The 23,379-nt window shown below is 38.8% G+C and overlaps 2 protein-coding genes across 6 annotated transcripts in view; one reads left to right on the plus strand and one right to left on the minus strand.

The window, feature by feature from the left end:
- Positions 1–18,248, minus strand: part of ncapg (non-SMC condensin I complex, subunit G) — a 68,567-nt gene extending 50,319 nt beyond the window's left edge. Inside the window, exon 1 of the mRNA XM_061916308.1 lies at positions 18,102–18,248. The gene's annotated coding sequence lies outside the window, so the exon portion shown is untranslated. The remainder of the gene's footprint in view (positions 1–18,101) is intronic.
- fam184b (family with sequence similarity 184 member B) overlaps positions 1–23,379 on the plus strand; it is an 85,312-nt gene that overhangs the window by 1,930 nt on the left and 60,003 nt on the right. For 4 of the 5 annotated variants that reach the window (XM_061916268.1, XM_061916294.1, XM_061916277.1 and 1 more), the window contains exon 2: positions 18,108–18,296. In XM_061916268.1, coding sequence (XP_061772252.1) covers positions 18,108–18,296 — 189 coding nt within the window. The remainder of the gene's footprint in view (positions 1–18,107; positions 18,297–23,379) is intronic. The other variant, XM_061916286.1, reaches the window with a different exon arrangement.

A 23,379-nucleotide genomic window follows, 5' to 3' on the forward strand; every position in this document is an offset into this window, starting at 1 on the left:
CTATGGACTGGACTCTCACTATTATGTTGGATCCACTATGGACTGGACTCTCACTATTATGTTGGATCCACTGTGGACTGGACTCTCACTATTATGTTAGATCCACTTTGGACTAGACTCTCACTATTATGTTAGATCCACTATGGACTGGACTTTCACTATTATATTAGATCCACTATGGACTGGACTCTCACTATTATGTTAGATCCACTATGGACTGGACTCTCACTATTATGTTAGATCCACTATGGACTGGACTCTCACTATTATGTTAGATCCACTATGGACTGGACTCTCACTATTATGTTAGATCCACTATGGACTGGACTCTCACTATTATGTTAGATCCACTATGGACTGGACTCTCACTATTATGTTAGATCCACTATGGACTGGACTCTCACTATTATGTTAGATCCACTATGGACTGGACTCTCACACTATTATGTTAGATCCACTATGGACTGGACTCTCACTATTATGTTAGATCCACTATGGACTGGACTCTCACTATTATGTTAGATCCACTGTGGACTGGACTCTCACTATTATGTTAGATCCACTATGGCCTGGACTCTCACTATTATGTTAGATCCACTATGGACTGGACTCTCACACTATTATGTTAGATCCACTATGGACTGGACTCTCACTATTATGTTGGATCCACTGTGGACTGGACTCTCACTATTATGTTAGATCCACTGTGGACTGGACTCTCACTATTATGTTAGATCCACTTTGGACTAGACTCTCACTATTATGTTAGATCCACTATGGACTGGACTTTCACTATTATATTAGATCCACTATGGACTGGACTCTCACTATTATGTTAGATCCACTATGGACTGGACTCTCACTATTATGTTAGATCCACTATGGACTGGACTCTCACTATTATGTTAGATCCACTATGGACTGGACTATCACTATTATGTTAGATCCACTATGGACTGGACTCTCACTATTATGTTAGATCCACTGTGGACTGGACTCTCACTATTATGTTAGATCCACTATGGACTGGACTCTCACTATTATGTTAGATCCACTATGGACTGGACTCTCACACTATTATGTTAGATCCACTATGGACTGGACTCTCACTATTATGTTAGATCCACTGTGGACTGGACTCTCACTATTATGTTAGATCCACTGTGGACTGGACTCTCACTATTATGTTAGATCCACTATGGACTGGACTCTCACTATTATGTTAGATCCACTATGGACTGGACTCTCACTATTATGTTAGATCCACTATGGACTGGACTCTCACTATTATGGTAGATCCACTATGGACTGGACTCTCACTATTATGTTAGATCCACTATGGACTGGACCCTCACACTATTATGTTAGATCCACTATGGACTGGACTCTCACACTATTATGTTAGATCCACTATGGACTGGACTCTCACTATTATGTTAGATCCACTATGGACTGGACTCTCACTATTATGTTAGATCCACTATGGCCTGGACTCTCACTATTATGTTAGATCCACTATGGACTGGACTCTCACACTATTATGTTAGATCCACTATGGACTGGACTCTCACTATTATGTTGGATCCACTGTGGACTGGACTCTCACTATTATGTTAGATCCACTGTGGACTGGACTCTCACTATTATGTTAGATCCACTTTGGACTGGACTCTCACTGTTATGTTAGAGACACCAAGGACTAGACTCTCACTATTATGTTAGATCCACTATGGACTGGACTTTCACACTATTATGTTAGATCCACTATACTGGACTCTCACTATTATATTAGATCCACTATGGACTGGACTCTCACTATTATGTTAGATCCACTATGGACTGGACTCTCACTATTATGTTAGATCCACTATGGACTGGACTCTCACTATTATGTTGGATCCACTATGGACTGGACTCTCTCACTATTATGTTAGATCCACTATGGACTGGACTCTCACTATTATATTAGATCCACTATGGACTGGACTCTCACTATTATATTAGATCCACTATGGACTGGACTCTCACACTATTATGTTAGATCCACTATGGACTGGACTTTCACAATATTATGTTAGATCCACTATGGACTGGACTCTCACTATTATGTTAGATCCACTATGGACTGGACTCTCACACTATTATGTTAGATCCACTATGGACTGGACTCTCACTATTATGTTAGATCCACTATGGACTGGACTCTCACTATTATGTTAGATCCACTATGGACTAGACTCTCATTATTATGTTAGATCCACTATGGACTGGACTCTCACTATTATGTTGGATCCACTATGGACTGGACTCTCTCACTATTACGTTAGATCCACTATGGACTGGACTCTCACTATTATATTAGATCCACTATGGACTGGACTCTCACACTATTATGTTAGATCCACTATGGACTGGACTTTCACAATATTATGTTAGATCCACTATGGACTGGACTCTCACCATTATGTTAGATCCACTATGGACTGGACTCTCACACTACTATGTTAGATCCATTATGGACTGGACTCTCACTATTATGTTAGATCCACTATGGACTGGACTCTCACACTATTATGTTAGATCCACTATGGACTGGACTCTCACACTATTATGTTAGATCCACTATGGACTGGACTCTCACACTATTATGTTAGATCCACTATGGACTGGACTCTCACTATTATGTTAGATCCACTATGGACTGGACTCTCACTATTATGTTAGATCCACTCAACGTCCATTGCACCAGTCACCTTAGAGGGGGGGGGGGGGGTCACCCACATCTGCGGTCCTCTCCAAGGTTTCTCATTGTCATCCCACTGAGTTGAGTTTTTCCTTGCCCTGATGTGGGGTCTGAACCGAGGATGTCGTTGTGGCTTGTGCAGCCCTTTGAGACAGTGTGTGAATGTGGAAGTAGTGTCAAAGTGCTTTGAGTACCTTGCAGGTAGAAAAGTGCTATACAAGTACAACCACTTTATTATTTACTTGTGATTCAGGACTAGATAAATAAACATTAATTGATTGATTGAATATTTTCTTGGACACATGTCGGCTGTTTGGATGTTATTTTAACATCCTTGGCCACACGCTCGGTCATGTTTTTGATGATTTATTTCTTTAATTGAAAGAATATCATCCACTTCTTCTTCACAGCGCCGTCCTTCGTACTCACTTTCTTAGCTTATGTCGATCTCTGACTTAAAATATCAGTCAAAATTGGATCAAAAAGGGATTTTTGTATTTTATCAAACTGTATTTATGACACAAAAAGGTTAAAAAAAGGGAGTGGAAATAAATACATTAAAAACTTTTTTTTTTTAATATTAATGTTATTTTAAATTATTGTTATTATTTTATATGTTGCTTATTTGCTACTAATTTATGTCAGTTTTTCTTTTGAGTTATATTTAACGTGGAGTTTCGGTGGCACAATAAATGATCACATTTTCTAATGAATGAATTAATCGAGATTTTTAATTTTATTTAAAAAAATAATGCTGATTCATATTTTAACCATAATGGTCCCGCCCTAGCATGCCTGGGACTTGCCTTGTGTGCTCTTAGGAATATTGCTGAGGGAAGCAGCGTGTGACCTCGTCCAGCTGTGTGTGTGTGTGTGTGTGTGTGTTCTTGTATTTCTACCCTCCTTGAGACATCCACCAGGAAAAGTATCTTCCATATGAGGAGGTGTGAACAAGTGATGACATAAATCATGGTCCCAATAACATCTAATAGACAATGTCTCATTAGCACCCCTGCTGGTGACATCTGTCAAAATGATTTTTCAAATGGACTGGGTATCGCTTTTAAAAGTGCTCCCCCTCTAGTTAACATATGAAATAACAAGTGTGTGTAAGAAATTAAAATGCGACCCCCTTTGGCCACAATTAATACAAAATTAATAAATAATAAAAGTATGTCAACATATGAAATAACAAGTGTGTGTCAAAATTTGAAGTGCTCCCCCTCCGGCCAACATATGTAATAACAAGTGTGTGTAAGAAGTTGAAATGCGCCCTCTTTGGCCACAGTTAATAATAAAAGAAAATAATACAACATTTTAATGAAAGTATGTCAACATATAAAATAACATGTGTATGTCAAAATTTGAAGTGCTCCCCCTCTGGCCAACATATGTAATAAGTGTGTGTAAGGAATTTAAATGCTCCCCCTTTGGCCACAATTAATAATAAAAAATAATAATACAAAATAATAATAATAACAGTATGTCAACATATGAAATAAGTGTGTGTCAAAATTTGAAGTGCTCCCCCTCAGGTCAACATATGAAATAACAAGTGTGTGTAAGAAATTGAAATGCGCCCCCTTTGGCCACAATTAATAATAATTTAAAAAAAAAAAAGATAAAAGTATGTCAACATATGAAATAACAAGTGTGTGTCAAAATGTGAAGTGCTCCCCCTCTGGCCAACATATGTAATAAGTGTGTGTAAGAAGTTGAAATGCGCCCTCTTTGGCCACAATTAATAATAATAAAAAAAATAATGATATAAGTATGTCAACATATGAAATAACAAGTGTGTGTCAAAATTTGAAGTGCTCCCCCTCCGGCCAACATATGTAATAAGTGTGTGTAAGAAATTGAAATGCGCCCCCTTTGGCCACAATTAATAATAAAAAAAATAAATAATAAAAGTACATCAACATATGAAATAACAAGTGTGTGTCAAAATTTGAAGTGCTCCCCCTCCGGCCAACATATGTAATAACAAGTGTGTGTAAGAAATTGAAATGCGCTCTCTTTGGCCACAATTAATAATAATAAAAAATAATGATTATAAAAGTATGTCAAGATATGAAATAACAAGTGTGTGTCAAAATTTGAAGTGTTCCACCTCTGGCCAACATATGTAATAACAAGGGTGTGTAAGAAGTTGAACAGCGCCCTCTTTGGCCACAATTAATAATAATAAAAAATAATGATGATAAAAGTATGTCAAGATATGAAATAACAAGTGTGTGTCAAAATTTCAAGTGCTCCCCCTCTGGCCAACATATGTAATAACAAGGGTGTGTAAGATATTGAAATGTGCCCCCTTTGGCCACAATTAATAATAATAAAAAAAAAATGATAAAAGTATGTCAACATATGAAATAACAAGTGTATGTCAAAATTTGAAGTGCTGCCCCTCCGGCCAACATATGTAATAACAAGTGTGTGTAAGATATTGAAATGTGCCCCCTTTGGCCACAATTAACAATAAAATAAATAAATAATAAAAGTATATCAGCATATGAAATAACAAGTGTGTGTCAAAATTTGAAGTGCTCCACCTCCGGCCAACATATGTAATAACAAGTGTGTGTAAGAAATTGAAATGCGCTCTCTTTGGCCACAATTAATAATAATAAAAAAATAATGATTATAAAAGTATGTCAAGATATGAAATAACAAGTGTGTGTCAAAATTTGAAGTGCTCCACCTCTGGCCAACATATGTAATATTAAGTGTGTGTAAGAAAATTGAAATGCGCCCCCTTTGGCCACAATTAATAATAATTAAAAAAAAATGATGAAAGTATGTCAACATATGAAATAACAAGTGTGTGTCAAAATTTGAAGGGCTGCCCCTCTGGCCAACATATGTAATACAAATGTGTGTAAGAAGTTGAAATGCGCCCTCTTTGGCCACAATTAATAATAACAAAAAATAATGATGATAAAAGTATGTCAAGATATGAAATAACAAGTGTGTGTCAAAATTTGAAGTGCTCCCCCTCTGGCCAACATATGTAATAACAAGGGTGTGTAAGATATTGAAATGTGCCCCCTTTGGCCACAATTAATAATAATAAAAAAAAAAATGATAAAAGTATGTCAACATATGAAATAACAAGTGTATGTCAAAATTTGAAGTGCTGCCCTTCTGGCCAACATATGTAATACAAATGTGTGTAAGAAGTTGAAATGCGCCCTCTTTGGCCACAATTAATAATAATAAAAAATAATGATGATAAAAGTATGTCAAGATATGAAATAACAAGTGTGTGTCAAAATTTCAAGTGCTTCCCCTCTGGCCAACATATGTAATAATAAGTGTGTGTAAGAAATTGAAATGTGCCCCCTTTGGACACAATTAATTAAAAAAATAATAATAAATATGTATGTAGAGACCTACTGTAATAACTTGAAGTAAATAATGAATATTAAAAAACAATTACAAAAAAACAACAAAAAACAAACTAAAACCTTACTTTTTTTTATATTTGCGTAGTAGGTTTATATTATTAATGTTGTAAAAACACATCTTTATATATCTAGAAAGGGTGGTTCTAAAGAGGGAGGCGTTTTTTTCAGGTCTCCAGAAGGTCCGAACGACGAGTGTGTGTGTGTGTGTGTGTGTGTATGTGTCTGTGCGTGTTTGTGTGTGTGTGTGTGTGTGTGTGTGTGCTCTGCAGCAGCATATGCAGCCAAAGATGTCCTTGCATACACAAATGATGACACAGAGGACTCAGCTGTGTCCGCGCTCGTTAAGAACCGGTGTCATTCCTCATCGGCGCCGTCTTTTCGGCTTCTTTTACGATGACACCAGACACACTGTCAGGGTTATCAATATCCATATCAATATCAATAGAGTTGGAAATTTCCAAACACAGTTCTTCAGTTTGATGACATGAGTAAGTCAATGTCTGCTTGTTTTGTATGAAATGGTTGCAGAAACTAAAGCCAAGTCAAGTTGTCGTGTGCAGTGATCGTCTAATTAAAGTCACCGATAGCCTTAAAGGGGTATTACACTTTCTTTTTTTTTACATTTTGTATCGTTCACAATCATTACAAGAGACAAAAAGACAAAAACTTCACACTGTTGTAACACGTGCTGAATGTGACTTGGCATTGTCTTGCTGAAATAAGCAGGGGCGTCCATGAAAAAGACGGCGCTCAGATGACAACATATGTTGTTCCAAAAGCTGTATGTACCTTTCAGCATTAATGGTGCCTTCACAGATGTGTAAGTTACCCATGCCTTGGCCACTAATGCACCCCCATACCATCACACATGCTGGCTTTTACACTTTGTGTCGATAACAGTCTGGAGGGTTCGCTTCCCCTTTGGTCCAGATGACACGATGTCAAATATTTCCAAAAACAATTTGAAATGTGGACTCCTCAGACCACTTTGCATCAGTCCATTTTAGATGATGTTGGGCCCAGAGAAGCCGGCGGCGTTTCTGGATGTTGTTGATAAATGTCTTTCTCTTTGCATAGTAGAGCTTTAACTTGCACTTACAGATGTAGCGACAAACTGTATTTAGTGACAGTGGTTTTCTGAAGTGTTCCTGAGCCCATGTGGTGATATCCTTTAGAGATTGATGTCAGTTTTTGATACAGTGCCGTCTGAGGGATGGAAGGTCACGGTCGTTCAATGTTGGTTTCCGGCCATGCCGCTTACGTGGAGTGATTTCTCCAGATTCTCTGAACCTTTTGATGATATTATGGAGCGTAGATGTTGAAATCCCTAAATTTCTTGCAATGGCACTTTGAGAAAGGTTGTTCTTAAACTGTTTGACTATTTGCTCACGCAGTTGTGGACAAAGGGGTGTACCTCGCCCCATCCTTTCTTGTGAAAGACTGAGCATTTTTCTGGGAAGCTGTTTTTATAGCCAATCATGGCACCCACCTGTTCCCAATTAGCCTGCACACCTGTGGGATGTTCCAAATAAGTGTTTGATGAGCATTCCTCAACTTTATCAGTATTTATTGCCACCTTTTCCAACTTCTTTGTCACGTGTTGCTGGCATCAAATTTTAAAGTTAATGATTATTTGCAAAAAAAACATGTTTATGAGTTTGAACATGAAATATGTTGTCTTTGTAGCATATTCAACTGAATATGGCTTGAAAAGGATTTGCAAATCATTGTATTCTGTTTATATTTACATCAAACACCATTTCCCAACTCATGTGGAAACGGGGTTTGTATATAATAGTCTCTTGATTAGACACAGGTGTGTCCCAAACAACAGAGGCAGGTGAAAATCCATGTGCACGAACGGGAACTAAAGGAGTCCAAGGCTAACAGAACATAACTAAACAAAACATGATCCGGACCACGGATCATGACAGAGTCAAAAAGTGTTGCGCCTCCACTCAGTCACACCTGAGCATGATGAAAGCCCCTCCCCAGGTAAACTTTCAGTTGGCCTTGAGCCAACCCCTTAGTGACGTCACACACTTGACGGACAGAAGTAGTAGACGGCTCTAACAGGGACTACTTCTCTGCCTTTGGGGTTGGTACTAAGTCCAAAACACCACATGCTAAACAGCGTGTACACTATGTAAAATAGCGTGTGAAACATGTGATGTGAAGTGATGATCATTAGCTCACTAATTCACAACAAGGACAATTTGGATTCCGTATCACTTTTTGGGAGTTTGAAGAAAAAGCCTAGCATGGCAGCTCTGTGTTATCAGAGTCAACATTGCACCCGTCTGTATTCCACTCTTTGTAGTATTTTTAGAACGGGCCGCACTTTGGACACCCCCCGGTCTAAGGCGGTGGCGACCTGGTATATTTAATAAATCATGCACCCCCCCCTCCCCCCTGTCTTGTGCCTCCTGTGGCGCTGCTTGAAGGCTGCTAAAGATAAACCCCCGGTGTTTACGTGGGGGGGGGGGGTACGTAACGGCGGTTGTAGTGCTAGCGAGTGACGTGGCACATTTGCTGCACAAAGACTTGATGCAGCGTGACGTTATGATTGGTAGATCTAATTCTGTCTGTGTGATGTCCTGGGCTGATCCAGCTTACAATGTGACCTGCTTTGTAATTCAGCTGCTCTCCTTTGTGTGTGTGTGTGTGTGTGTGTGTTTTGGCAATGCTGACTTAATGGGGACATCGCTCTGTTTACACAGTCACCATTAGGGGACCACCGACGTATGGGGACAAAAAAACAGGTCCCCGACAGGGAAACCTATTTAAATGATAGTTAGTCACTTACACATTTGTGTGAATTATGCAAAATTATTAAAAATTTGATCACCATGAACCTTATTAAGTCTTTTCCCCCAGGGTCCCCAGTAAGTATGATCAGCACATTACTTCATCAATCCAGAGATTTAAAGACGTGTATGAGCTAACTGGGCAGTGGACATTTTACCTCATTTTTTTATGCCTCCAAAACCTGTAGAAAGGGTGGTCCCCACAAGTCCTGAACAAAAACTTGGTCCCGATTCCAAATGATAACTAGTGTGTGTTGTCAATGATAACTTAATGGGTACATGGCTCTGTTTACACAGTCACCATTAGGGGACCACCGACGTATGGGGACAAAAAAACAGGTCCCCGACAGGGAAACCTTTTTAAATGATAGTTGGTCACGTACAAATTTGTGTGAATTATGCAAAATTATTAAAAATTTGGTCCCCATGAACCATATTAACTTATTTTCCCCAGGGTCCCCAGTAAGTATGATCAGCACATTACTTCATCAATCCAGAGATTTAAAGACGTGTATGAGCTAACTGGGCAGTGGACATTTTACCTCATTTTTTTTATACCTCCACAACCTGTAGAAAGGGTGGTCCCAACAAGTCCTGAACAAAAACTTGGTCCCCATTCCAAATGATAACCAGTGTGAGTGTGTGTGTGTGTGTTCTGGCAATGCTAACTTAATGGGGACATGGCTCTGTTTACACAGTCACCATTAGGGGACCACCGACGTATGGGGACAAAAAAACAGGTCCCCGACAGGGAAACCTTTTTAAATGATAGTTAGTCACGTACACATTTGTGTGAATTATGCAAAATTATTAAAAATTTGATCCCCATGAACCTTATTAAGTCTTTTTCCCCCGGGTCCTCAGTAAGTATGATCAGCACATTACTTCATCAATCCAGAGTTTTAAAGACGTGTATGAGCTAACTGGGCAGTGGACATTTTACCTCATTTTTTTTTATACCTCCACAACCTGTAGAAAGGGTGGTCCCCACAAGTCCTGAACAAAAACTTGGTCCACATTCCAAATGATAACCAGTGTGAGTGTGTGTGTGTGTTCTGGCAATGCTAACTTAATGGGGACATGGCTCTGTTTACACAGTCACCATTAGGGGACCACCGACGTATGGGGACAAAAAAAACAGGTCCCCGACAGGGAAACCTTTTTAAATGATAGTTAGTCACGTACACATTTGTGTGAATTATGCAAAATTATTAAAAATTTGATCCCCATGAACCTTATTAAGTCTTTTCCCCCCGGGTCCCCAGTAAGTATGATCAGCACATTACTTCATCAATCCAGAGATTTAAAGACGTGTATGAGCTAACTGGGCAGTGGACATTTTACCTCATTTTTTTAGGCCTCCAAAACCTGTAGAAAGGGTGGTCCCCACAAGTCCTGAACAAAAACTTGGTCCCCATTCCAAATGATAACTAGTGTGTGTTGTCAATGATAACTTAATGGGTACATGGCTCTGTTTACACAGTCACCATTAGGGGACCACCGACGTATGGGTACAAAAAAACAGGTCCCCGACAGGGAAACCTTTTTAAATGATAGTTAGTCACGTACACATTTGTGTGAATTATGCAAAATTATTAAAAATTTGATCCCCATGAACCTTATTAAGTCTTTTTCCCCCGGGTCCCCAGTAAGTATGATCAGCACATTACTTCATCAACCCAGAGATTTAAAGACGTGTATGAGCTAACTGGGCAGTGGACATTTTACCTCATTTTTTTATGCCTCCACCACCTGTAGAAAGGGTGGTCCCCACAAGTCCTGAACAAAAACTTGGTCCCCATTCCAAATGATAACTAGTGTGTGTGTGTGTGTGTTCTAACAATGCTAACTTAATGGGTACATTGCTCTGTTTACACAGTCACCTTGAGGGGACCTCCGACGGTATGGGGACAAAAAAAACAGGTTCCCTAAAGGGAAACCTTTTTAAATGATAGTCAGATCCATTCTGAAGATGCCTAAGTGATTTTTAAGCTTTGGCCCATAAAACATGTTCACTGGTACGTTTGAGTGTGAGAAGTTTTCACAGCAGCTCCCTCATCGGACTGTAGCTGGTACTGCACTCGCTGCTTTTTAAAATGGTCCTCAGTAGTCACGAACAAATGTGTGTGAATTATGCAAAATTATTAAAAATTTGATCCCCATGAACCTTATTAAGTCTTTTTCCCCAGGGTCCCCAGTAAGTATGATCAGCACATTACTTCATCAATCCAGAGATTTAAAGACGTGTATGAGCTAACTGGGCAGTGGCCATTGTACCTCGTTTTTTTATGCCTCCACAACCTGTAGAAAGGGTGGTCCCCACAAGTCCTGAACAACAACTTGGTGTGTGTGTGTTGTTGTTTCTGCAGCACACTGGGATCATTCATGTAGCTCCCCGCCAGCGAGCACACATCACATTATCCACTCAGGATCGATACGCTTCTAAAGAGGATCTAATGCCTCGCCAGCCTCTCTGCCGTTAAAACCACAAGTCGACCTTCTCGTTTCTGCCTGCCGAATCTTGACTTTGTTCACCACGCGGCACCTGCTCGGCGCCCGGAGGGCTCCATTTGATGTTTGCACAAAACAGGCACTAGCAGGATTCCTCCACCAGGGGTGCAGACCTCTTGCTTTCTAGGGTTAAGTAAGAACCAGCCAATGGTCCGTGGGCCAAACCTCAATTTTTTTTTCCCTGCAGCTCCACCAATGAGGAATTTCAGCTTGTTCCAACAGTGATGAACTATAAGGAAGTCCATTTTTAACCTTAAACATTCCAAAAAAGGTAATTTTTGACAAATTTTCGCCATTTCCAGGTGATCTCTAACCTCCAAATGACTTTCAAACTCTAAAGTTAAAGTTAAAGTACCAATGCTGGTCACACACACACTAGGTGTGGCAAAATTACTCTCTGCATTCGACCCATCACCCTTGATCACCCCCCTGGGAGGTGAGGGGAGCAGTGAGCAGCATTTTTGGTGAGTTAACCCCCCAATTCCAACCCTCGATGATTACCCACACAGATTAGACGTATGGAGGATGCTACATTTAGAAGCGTTTAGGTTTTGGTAATAGGACGTGGCAACGAAGATCGTCCTACTCCTGGGGGCCACACCATTTTATCTGGCCCCGCAAACAGCTGGAAATAATATGTGTCAATAAAGTACTTCAGATTTTCTCACTAAATGTCATTGATTTTTTTCATTTTGACAGAAAAATACATGTACTGCTTGAAATTGCATACCTTTTAAACTTTAATAGTATCCAATATTGCAACAAATAGTACAAGGATATTATCATCCTTAACAAACATGTGTTTGTCTAAATAAAAGTATTTAACTTTACAGCAAACTACCCATCAAATTCATAAAAATTACAATACATTTTATGTTTTATGTTACAGCATATTACTGTAAATTGAAAAAACGACTAGTTTTTTGCGTTAAAATTCTGTTGACTGATGTCAGGTTTGAACAATGATGACTTCTATTAAACAGACAAGAAGCAAGGAATTAAACAGAGACAGGATTCAATTTAGCTCAATTGTGGAGAAACGTCTGGGCTGTACTCTTTGTACAGTCTCCCACCACGCTCTGACGAAAGATTGTACGCCTCCTCTTTTATTTGGACTTTTCCTGATTACATGGCAACAGCTGTTTCTAAAGGAAGGGGGGTCATAAACAGCTGTCGCCTTTGGTTACAAAACAGTTCAAAGAAAAGGTGCCTGGAAGGGGGGGGGGGGTCAGGTCCTGCTTCCTCTCCGCTTTGTGGATCTCAGGTCAAGACAAAATCTTCCTGTGGATTACAATAGATCAAAGAAACCGACACCTTCATGTCGCTTCCTATCCTGCACTGGGGAATTTTACAAGGGTTTTGATTCGTAAGATCAAAGACATTTTTTGTCTGCTCGCCGGGAACTGGTGGCAACAAACACAATGTTTTGTGATAACTTAAACACAATTATTCTGACAACTGAGCTACCAGTTTTTGACTGTAAAATCTAGGTTTGTTGTTTTTAACGCTGTATTACTGCCAAAGGAAATAGGCTACATTTGTTTTTATGATACAAAAACTAGCAGCTTGGTTACCAGAATAAGAAAATAACTTGTACAATATAATGTTGTAAAAACCAAGGTCATTTTTAAAAACAAAAATTCTGGTAACTAAGCTGCCAGATTTTTGGTATTGTTTTTACATTTACCGTAAAATTTTGTAAAAATGTGCAACTTTACTGAAGGGCAGGGCTCTCTAATTCATGCACAAATAGTAGGAGAAAAAAGTTATCTTTCAAGCTGCATCTATTGTCTACATTTTAACATCCAAATATTCAGAAAGGGATGTAGATGATTAAAATAAAATGATATGGCAGCCACTTTAGAGTGATACAGACCGCTTCCCTGGTCTGGATACAGACCTCTTCCCTGGCCCTGATACAGACCTCTTCCCTGGCCCTGATATAGACCCCCTTCATGCCCCTCGCCCTAAATCCCAGCACACCAGCCAAAGTTTCTGCGCCGTGATATGATTGGATGAAAGTGTCCTGCCCACAGGAAGGGAGCAATGCCACGTATCACATCTATCAGTGATATCACAGGCTAGAAATCACATGTATCAGTGATATCATGGCCTAGAAATCACGTGTCAGTGATATCACAGGCTATGAATCACATGTGTCAGTGTTATCACAGGCTAGAAGTCACATGTGTCAGTGTTATCACGGGCTAAAAGTCACATGTATCAGTGATATCACAGGGTATGAATCACATGTGTCAGTGATATCACGGCCTAGAAGTCACATGTATCAGTGATATCACAGGCTATGAATCACATGTGTCAGTGATATCACAGGCTAGAAGTCACATGTGTCAGTGTTATCACGGGCTAAAAGTCACATGTATCAGTGATATCACAGGCTATGAATCACATGTGTCAGTGATATCACGGCCTAGAAGTCACATGTGTCAGTGATATCACAGGCTAAAACTCACATGTATCAGTGATATCACAGACTATGAATCACATGTGTCAGTGATATCACAGGCTAGAAATCACGTGTCAGTGATATCACTGCCTAGAAGTCACATGTGTCAGTGATATCACAGGCTAAAACTCACATGTATCAGTGACATCACAGGCTAGAAATCACATGTGTCAGTGATATCACGGCCTAGAAGTCACATGTGTCAGTGATATCACAGGCTAGAAGTCACATGTATCAGTGATATCACAGGCTAGAAATCACATGTGTCAGTGATATCACAGCCTAGAAGTCACATGTATCAGTGATATCACAGTCTAAAAGTCACATGTATCAGTGATATCACAGGCTATGAATCACATGTGTCAGTGATATCACGGCCTAGAAGTCACATGTATTAGTGATATCACGGGCTAAAAGTCACATGTATCAATGATATCACAGGCTAGAAATCACATGTGTCAGTGACATCACGGGCTAAAAGTCACATGTATCAGTGATATCACGGCCTAGAAATCACATGTGTCAGTGATATCACGGCCTATAAGTCACATGTATCAGTGATATCACAGGCTATGAATCACATGTGTCAGTGATATCACGGCCTAGACGTCACATGTATTAGTGATATCACGGGCTAAAAGTCACATGTATCAATGATATCACAGGCTAGAAGTCACATGTATCAGTTATATCACATGCTAGACATCACGTGTCAGTGATATCACGGCCTATAAGTCACATGTATCAGTGATATCACAGGCTAGATATCACATGTGTCAGTGATATCACGGGCTAAAAGTCACATGTATTAGTGATATCACAGGCTAGAAGTCACATGTATCAGTGATATCACGGGCTAAAAGTCACATGTGTCAATGATATCACGGGCTAGAAGTCACATGTGTCAGTGTTATCACGGGCTAAAAGTCACATGTATCAGTGATATCACAGGCTATGAATCACATGTGTCAGTGATATCACGGCCTAGAAGTCACATGTGTCAGTGATATCACAGGCTAAAACTCACATGTATCAGTGATATCACAGACTATGAATCACATGTGTCAGTGATATCACAGGCTAGAAATCACGTGTCAGTGATATCACTGCCTAGAAGTCACATGTGTCAGTGATATCACAGGCTAAAACTCACATGTATCAGTGACATCACAGGCTAGAAATCACATGTGTCAGTGATATCACGGCCTAGAAGTCACATGTGTCAGTGATATCACAGGCTAGAAGTCACATGTATCAGTGATATCACATGCTAGAAATCACATGTGTCAGTGATATCACGGGCTAGAAGTCACATGTATCAGTGATATCACAGTCTAAAAGTCACATGTATCAGTGATATCACAGGCTATGAATCACATGTGTCAGTGATATCACGGCCTAGAAGTCACATGTATTAGTGATATCACGGGCTAAAAGTCACATGTATCAATGATATCACAGGCTAGAAATCACATGTGTCAGTGACATCACGGGCTAAAAGTCACATGTATCAGTGATATCACGGCCTAGAAATCACATGTGTCAGTGATATCACGGCCTATAAGTCACATGTATCAGTGATATCACAGGCTATGAATCACATGTGTCAGTGATATCACGGCCTAGACGTCACATGTATTAGTGATATCACGGGCTAAAAGTCACATGTATCAATGATATCACAGGCTAGAAGTCACATGTATCAGTTATATCACATGCTAGACATCACGTGTCAGTGATATCACGGCCTATAAGTCACATGTATCAGTGATATCACAGGCTAGATATCACATGTGTCAGTGATATCACGGGCTAAAAGTCACATGTATTAGTGATATCACAGGCTAGAAGTCACATGTATCAGTGATATCACGGGCTAAAAATCACATGTGTCAATGATATCACAGGCTAGAAATCACATGTATCAGTGACATCACGTGCTAAAAGTCACAGGTATCAGTGATATCACGGCCTAGAAATCACATGTGTCAGTGATATCACGGCCTATAAGTCACATGTATCAGTGATATCACAGGATCAAAACGGGGTATCGATGAAGATTGATAGCGTGTGTGTATTGACACACGTGTAGAGAATGTTGTGTCCCGCAGACAGAGAGGCGTCTGGCTAGAATATGAGCGCACACACACACACACACACACACACACACACACACACACACACACACACACACACACACACACACACACACACACACACACACACACACACCAGAGAGTGTGTAAGTGAGACGTGTGTGTCAGCAGACTGTGAAGTGAAACAGAAAGAGGCCATGTTTCCTGGGTTGGTCACAGTCTATATGAGGACCAGCAGGTGAGGTTTAATACAGGCAGCAGGTGCGATACTGGTCGCATCGTTGGCGAGTATGCAGAGTGCATGGGTAGGTCGTGAGTTCAAACCCCGGCCGAGTCGTACCAAATCCTTTTCAAGCCATATTCAGTTGAATATGCTACAAAGACAACATATTTGATGTTCAAACTCATAAACATTTTTTTTTAATGCAAATAATCATTAACTTTAGAATTTGATGCCAGCAACACGTGACAAAGAAGTTGGGAAAGGTGGCAATAAATACTGATAAAGTTGAGGAATGCTCATCAAACACTTATTTGGAACATCCCACAGGTGTGCAGGCTAATTGGGAACAGGTGGGTGCCATGATTGGCTATAAAAACAGCTTCCCAAAAAATGCTCAGTCTTTCACAAGAAAGGATGGGGCGAGGTACACCCCTTTGTCCACAACTGCGTGAGCAAATAGTCAAACAGTTTAAGAACAACCTTTCTCAAAGTGACATTGCAAGAAATTTAGGGATTTCAACATCTACGCTCCATAATATCATCAAAAGGTTCAGAGAATCTGGAGAAATCACTCCACGTAAGCGGCATGGCCGGAAACCAACATTTAATAACCGTGACCTTCGATCCCTCAGACGGCCCTGTATCAAAAACCGACATCAATCTCTAAAGGATATCACCACATGGGCTCAGGAACACTTCAGAAAACCACTGTCACTAAATACAGTTGGTCGCTACATCTGTAAGTGCAAGTTAAAGCTCTACTATGCAAAGCGAAAGCCATTTATCAACAACATCCAGAAATGCCGCCGGCCTCTCTGGGCCCGAGATCATCTAAGATGGACTGATGCAAAGTAGAAAAGTGTTCTGTGGTCTGACGAGTCCACATTTCAAATTGTTTTCGGAAATATTCGATATCGTGTCATCCGGACCAAAGGGGAAGCGAACCATCCAGACTGTTATCGACGCAAAGTGTAAAAGCCAGCATGTGTGATGGTATGGGGGTGCATTAGTGCCCAAGGCATGGGTAACTTACACATCTGTGAAGGCACCATTAATGCTGAAAGGTACATACAGCTTTTGGAACAACATATGCTGCCATCTTTTTCATGGACGCCCCTGCTTATTTCAGCAAGACAATGCCAAAAAAACATTCAGCACGTGTTACAACAGCGTGGCTTGGTAAAAAAAAAAGAGTGCGGGTACTTTCCTGGCCCGCCTGCAGTCCAGACCTGTCTCCCATGGAAAATGTGTGGCGTACTATGAAGCGTAAAATAGGACAGCGGAGACCCCGGACTGTTGAAGGACTGAAGCTCTACATAAAACAAGAATGGGAAAGAATTCCACTTTCAAAGCTTCAACAATTAGTTTCCTCAGTTCCCAAACGTTTATTGAGTGTTGTTAAAAGAAAAGGTGATGTAACACAGTGGTGAACATGCCCTTTCCCAACTACTTTGGCACGTGTTGCAGCCATGGAATTATAAGTTATTATAAAGTTTATGAGTTTGAACATCAAATATGTTGTCTTTGTAGCATATTCAACTGAATATGGCTTGAAAAGGATTTGCAAATCATTGTATTCTGTTTATATTTACATCTAACACCATTTCCCAACTCATATGGAAACGGGGTTTGTATATTCACATATGGATTAATCCAAGTTTATTTATATAGCCCTTAATCACAAATATCTCAAAAGGCTGCACAAGCCACAACGACATCCTGGGCTCAGATCCCACATCAGGGCAAGGAAAAAACTCAACCCCCCCCATGTTTTGGTAGCTTTTCACTCGACACGAGTGCAATAAAGTAGTGAAGAATGGCGGAAGAAGTTGTCAACTGGTGTTTACCTGCAGGTGATTTATTCCCTGAACATGAAGAACGAGGAGCAGGAGGCGGCCCTGCAGGCCTTGAACCACTCTCATGACCAGGAGCTGCACCGCATCCTGATGGACACCTGTCACCAGGGGGAGGGCTCGGCACTCAGGACGCGACTCCTCCAGCTGCAGGAGTCTCTGGACGAGCAGCAGCGGGTCGGAGCGCGGGTGAGTGTGTGTGTGTGTGTGTGTGTGTGTCAGTGTAATGAACACCAACCCATCATAGTGAGTCAATCTCTTCCAAGGCTCTTTTTACTGCACATTTTAATGTGAGCTGCAAATCCGAGGCACATCTGATGTGTGCGGCTGTAGTCAACCCACAGCACTGAGCCCGTTCTTCATATGTGATTTGCATAATGTGCCTCAATAAAACACGAATCCCACACAACTGCATTATTCCACAAGGAGGCGCAGACTTCAGGTGTGTCCTCACCTGCTCTGATGAGGGCCGCTCACTGGGGGCCACTTGGATGTTTTCCGTTTTCAAAACCAACACAATAGGGCGACTTGTCCAGGGTGTACGCCGCCTTCCGCCCGATTGTAGCTGAGATAGGCTCCAGCGCCCCCCGCCACCCTGAAGGGAATAAGCGGTAGAAAATGGATGGATGGATGGATACAATAAATATTTTTTTTCTGAAAGGGTCTCAGTCATAAAACCTAATCTCAAAGTTTTTTTATTTTGTTTGTTTTTTTCATATTTTATGCCCTTTATTTTCGAAACCCTGTTTTTATGGAAAAATTATCAAATGTGGAATAATTTGCATGCACGCACGCACGCACGCACGCACGCACGCACGCACGCACGCACGCACGCACGCACGCACGCACGCACGCACGCACGCACGCACGCACGCACGCACGCACGCACGCACGCACGCACGCACGCACGCACGCACGCACGCACGCACGCACGGCGGTTTAGCTCGGTTGGTAGAGTGGCCGTGCCAGCAACTTGAGGGTTGCAGGTTCGATTCCCACTTCCGCCATCCTAGTCACTGCCGTTGTGTCCTTGGGCAAGACACTTTACCCACCTGCTCCCAGTTTGAATGTAACTTAGATATTGGGTTTCACTATGTAAAGCGCTTTGAGTCACTAGAGAGAAAGCGCTATATAAATATAATTCACTTCACTTCACTATAGGAGTTAAAAAATAATGCGTTAAAAGAAAAACACTATCAGTAAATGTTTTTTTAACACTAAACAGAGTTGAACTAACTAACTAACTTTTTCAACACTTAAGATAGGTGAAAACTACTCTAGGAGTTAAAAAATAACGTGTATAAAGAACAACACTGAACGGAGTGGAATTAAGTAACTTTTTCAAGACTTAAAATAGGTGAAAACTACTCTAGGAGTTTAAAAAAATAAAGTGTATAAAGAAGAACAATATCAGTGGGTTTGTTTTTTAACACTGACCAGAGTTGATCTAAGTAACTTTTCCAAGACTTAAAATAGGTGACACTATACTGGGAGTTAAAAAATAATGTGTATAAAAAACAACACTATCAGTAAATTATTTCAACACTGAACAGAGTTGAACTAACTAACTTTTTCAACACTTAAAATAGGTGAAAACTACTCTAGGAGTTAAAAAAAATAACGTGTATAAAGAACAACACTGAACAGAGTTGAATTAAGTAACTTTTTCAACTTAAAATAAGTGAAAACTGCTATAGGAGTTAAAAAAATAATGTGTATAAATAACAACACTGAACAGAGTTGAATTAAGTAACTTTTTCAACACTTAAAATAGGTGAAAACTACTCTGGGAGTTAAAAATATTGTGCGTAAAAAAAACTATCAATGCATTTTTTAACACTGAGCAGAGTTGAACTAACTAACTTTTTCAACACTTAAAATAGGTGACACTATACTGGGAGTTAAAAAATAATGTGTATAAAAAACAACACTATCAGTAAATTCTTTCAACACTGAACAGAGTTGAACTAACTAACTTTTTCAACACTTAAAATAGGTTAAAACTACTCTAGGAGTTAAAAAATAATGTGTACACTTCCAAAGACATGCACCTGGGGATAGGTTGATTGGCAACACTAAATTGGCCCTAGTGTGTGAATGTGAGTGTGAATGTTGTCTGTCTATCTGTGTTGGCCCTGCGATGAGGTGGCGACTTGTCCAGGGTGTACCCCGCCTTCCGCCCGATTGTAGCTGAGATAGGCGCCAGCGCCCCCCGTGACCCCGAAAGGGAATAAGCGGTAGAAAATGGATGGATGGATGGTGTATAAAGAACAACACTGAACAGAGTTGAATTAAGTAACCTTTTCAAGACTTAAAATAGGTGAAAACTACTCTGGGAGTTAAAAAATAACGTGTATAAAGAACAACACTGAACAAAGTTGAATTAAGTAACTTTTTCAACACTTAAAATAGGTGAAAACTACTCTAGGAGTTAAAAAATAATGTGTATAAAGAACAACACTGAACAGAGTTGAATTAAGTAACTTTTTCAACTTAAAATAAGTGAAAATTGCTATAGGAGTTAAAAAAATAATGTGTATAAAGAACAACACTGAACAGAGTTGAATTAAGTAACTTTTTCAACACTTAAAATAGGTGAAAACTACCCCGGGAGTTAAAAATATTGTGCGTAAAAAAAAACCTCTATCAATGCATTTTTTAACACTGAGCAGCGTTGAACTAAGTAACTTTTCCAACACTTAAAATAGGTGACACTATACTGGGAGTTAAAAAATAATGTGTATAAAAAACAACACTATCAGTAAATTCTTTCAACACTGAACAGAGTTGAACTAACTAACTTGTTCAACACTTAAAATAAGTGAAAACTACTCTAGGAGTTAAAAAATAACGTGTATAAAGAACAACACTGAACAGAGTTGAATTAAGTAACTTTTTCAACACTTAAAATAGGCTAAAACTACTCTAGGAGTTAAACAATAATGTGTATAAAGAACAACACTGAACAGAGTTGAATTAAGTAACTTTTTCAACACTTAAAATAGGTGAAAACTACTCTGGGAGTTAAAAATATTGTGCGTAAAAAAAACTATCAATGCATTTTTTAACACTGAACAGAGTTGAACTAAGTAACTTTTTCAACACTTAAAATAGGTGAAAACTACTCTAGGAGTTAAAATATAATGTGTATAAAGAACAACACTGAACAGAGTTGAATTAAGTAACTTTTTCAACACTTAAAATAGGTGAAAACTACTCCGGGAGTTAAAAATATTGTGCGTAAAAAAAACTATCAATGCATTTTTTAACACTAAACAGAGTTGAACTAAGTCACTTTTCCAACACTTAAAATAGGTGACACTATACTGGGAGTTAAAAAATAATGTGTATAAAAAACAACACTTTCAGTAAATTCTTTCAACACTGACCAGAGTTGAACCAACTAACTTGTTCAACACTTAAAATAGGTGAAAACTACTCTAGGAGTTAAAAAAAATAACGTGTATAAAGAACAACACTGAACAGAGTTGAATTAAGTAACTTTTTCAACACTTAAAATAGGCTAAAACTACTCTAGGAGTTAAACAATAATGTGTATAAAGAACAACACTGAACAGAGTTGAATTAAGTAACTTTTTCAACACTTAAAATAGGTGAAAACTACTCTGGGAGTTAAAAATATTGTGCGTAAAAAAAACTATCAATGCATTTTTTAACACTGAACAGAGTTGAACTAAGTAACTTTTTCAACACTTAAAATAGGTGAAAACTACTCTAGGAGTTAAAATATAATGTGTATAAAGAACAACACTGAACAGAGTTGAATTAAGTAACTTTTTCAACACTTAAAATAGGTGAAAACTACTCTAGGAGTTAAAAAATAATGTGTATAAAGAACAACACTGAACAGAGTTGAATTAAGTAACTTTTTCAACACTTAAAAAGAGTGAAAACTACTCTAGGAGTTAAAAAATAACGTGTATAAAGAACAACACTGAACAGAGTTGAATTAAGTAACTTTTTCAACTTAAAATAAGTGAAAATTGCTATAGGAGTTAAAAAAATAATGTGTATAAAGAACAACACTGAACAGAGTTGAATTAAGTAACTTTTTCAACACTTAAAATAGGTGAAAACTACTCTAGGAGTTAAAAAAAATAACGTATAAATAACAACACTGAACAGAGTTGAATTAAGTAACTTTTTCAACTTAAAATAAGTGAAAACTGCTATAGGAGTTAAAAAAATAATGTGTATAAATAACAACACTGAACAGAGTTGAATTAAGTAACTTTTTCAACACTTAAAATAGGTGAAAACTACTCTGGGAGTTAAAAATATTGTGCGTAAAAAAAACTATCAATGCATTTTTTAACACTGAGCAGAGTTGAACTAAGTAACTTTTTCAACACTTAAAATAGGTGAAAACTACTCTAGGAGTTAAAAAATAATGTGTATAAAGAACAACACTGAACAGAGTTGAATTAAGTAACTTTTTCAACACTTAAAAAGAGTGAAAACTACTCTAGGAGTTAAAAAATAACGTGTATAAAGAACAACACTGAACAGAGTTGAATTAAGTAACTTTTTCAACACTTAAAATAGGTGAAAACTACTCTGGGAGTTAAAAATATTGTGCGTAAAAAAAACTATCAATGCATTTTTTAACACTGAACAGAGTTGAACTAAGTAACTTTTTCAACACTTAAAATAGGTGAAAACTACTCTAGGAGTTAAAATATAATGTGTATAAAGAACAACACTGAACAGAGTTGAATTAAGTAACTTTTTCAACACTTAAAATAGGTGAAAACTACTCTAGGAGTTAAAAAATAATGTGTATAAAGAACAACACTGAACAGAGTTGAATTAAGTAACTTTTTCAACACTTAAAAAGAGTGAAAACTACTCTAGGAGTTAAAAAATAACGTGTATAAAGAACAACACTGAACAGAGTTGAATTAAGTAACTTTTTCAACTTAAAATAAGTGAAAATTGCTATAGGAGTTAAAAAAATAATGTGTATAAAGAACAACACTGAACAGAGTTGAATTAAGTAACTTTTTCAACACTTAAAATAGGTGAAAACTACTCTAGGAGTTAAAAAAAATAACGTATAAATAACAACACTGAACAGAGTTGAATTAAGTAACTTTTTCAACTTAAAATACGTGAAAACTGCTATAGGAGTTAAAAAAATAATGTGTATAAATAACAACACTGAACAGAGTTGAATTAAGTAACTTTTTCAACACTTAAAATAGGTGAAAACTACTCTGGGAGTTAAAAATATTGTGCGTAAAAAAAACTA

The sequence above is a fragment of the Nerophis ophidion genome, linkage group LG01 (genome assembly GCF_033978795.1).
Source record: "Nerophis ophidion isolate RoL-2023_Sa linkage group LG01, RoL_Noph_v1.0, whole genome shotgun sequence".
Classification (NCBI taxonomy): domain Eukaryota; kingdom Metazoa; phylum Chordata; class Actinopteri; order Syngnathiformes; family Syngnathidae; genus Nerophis; species Nerophis ophidion.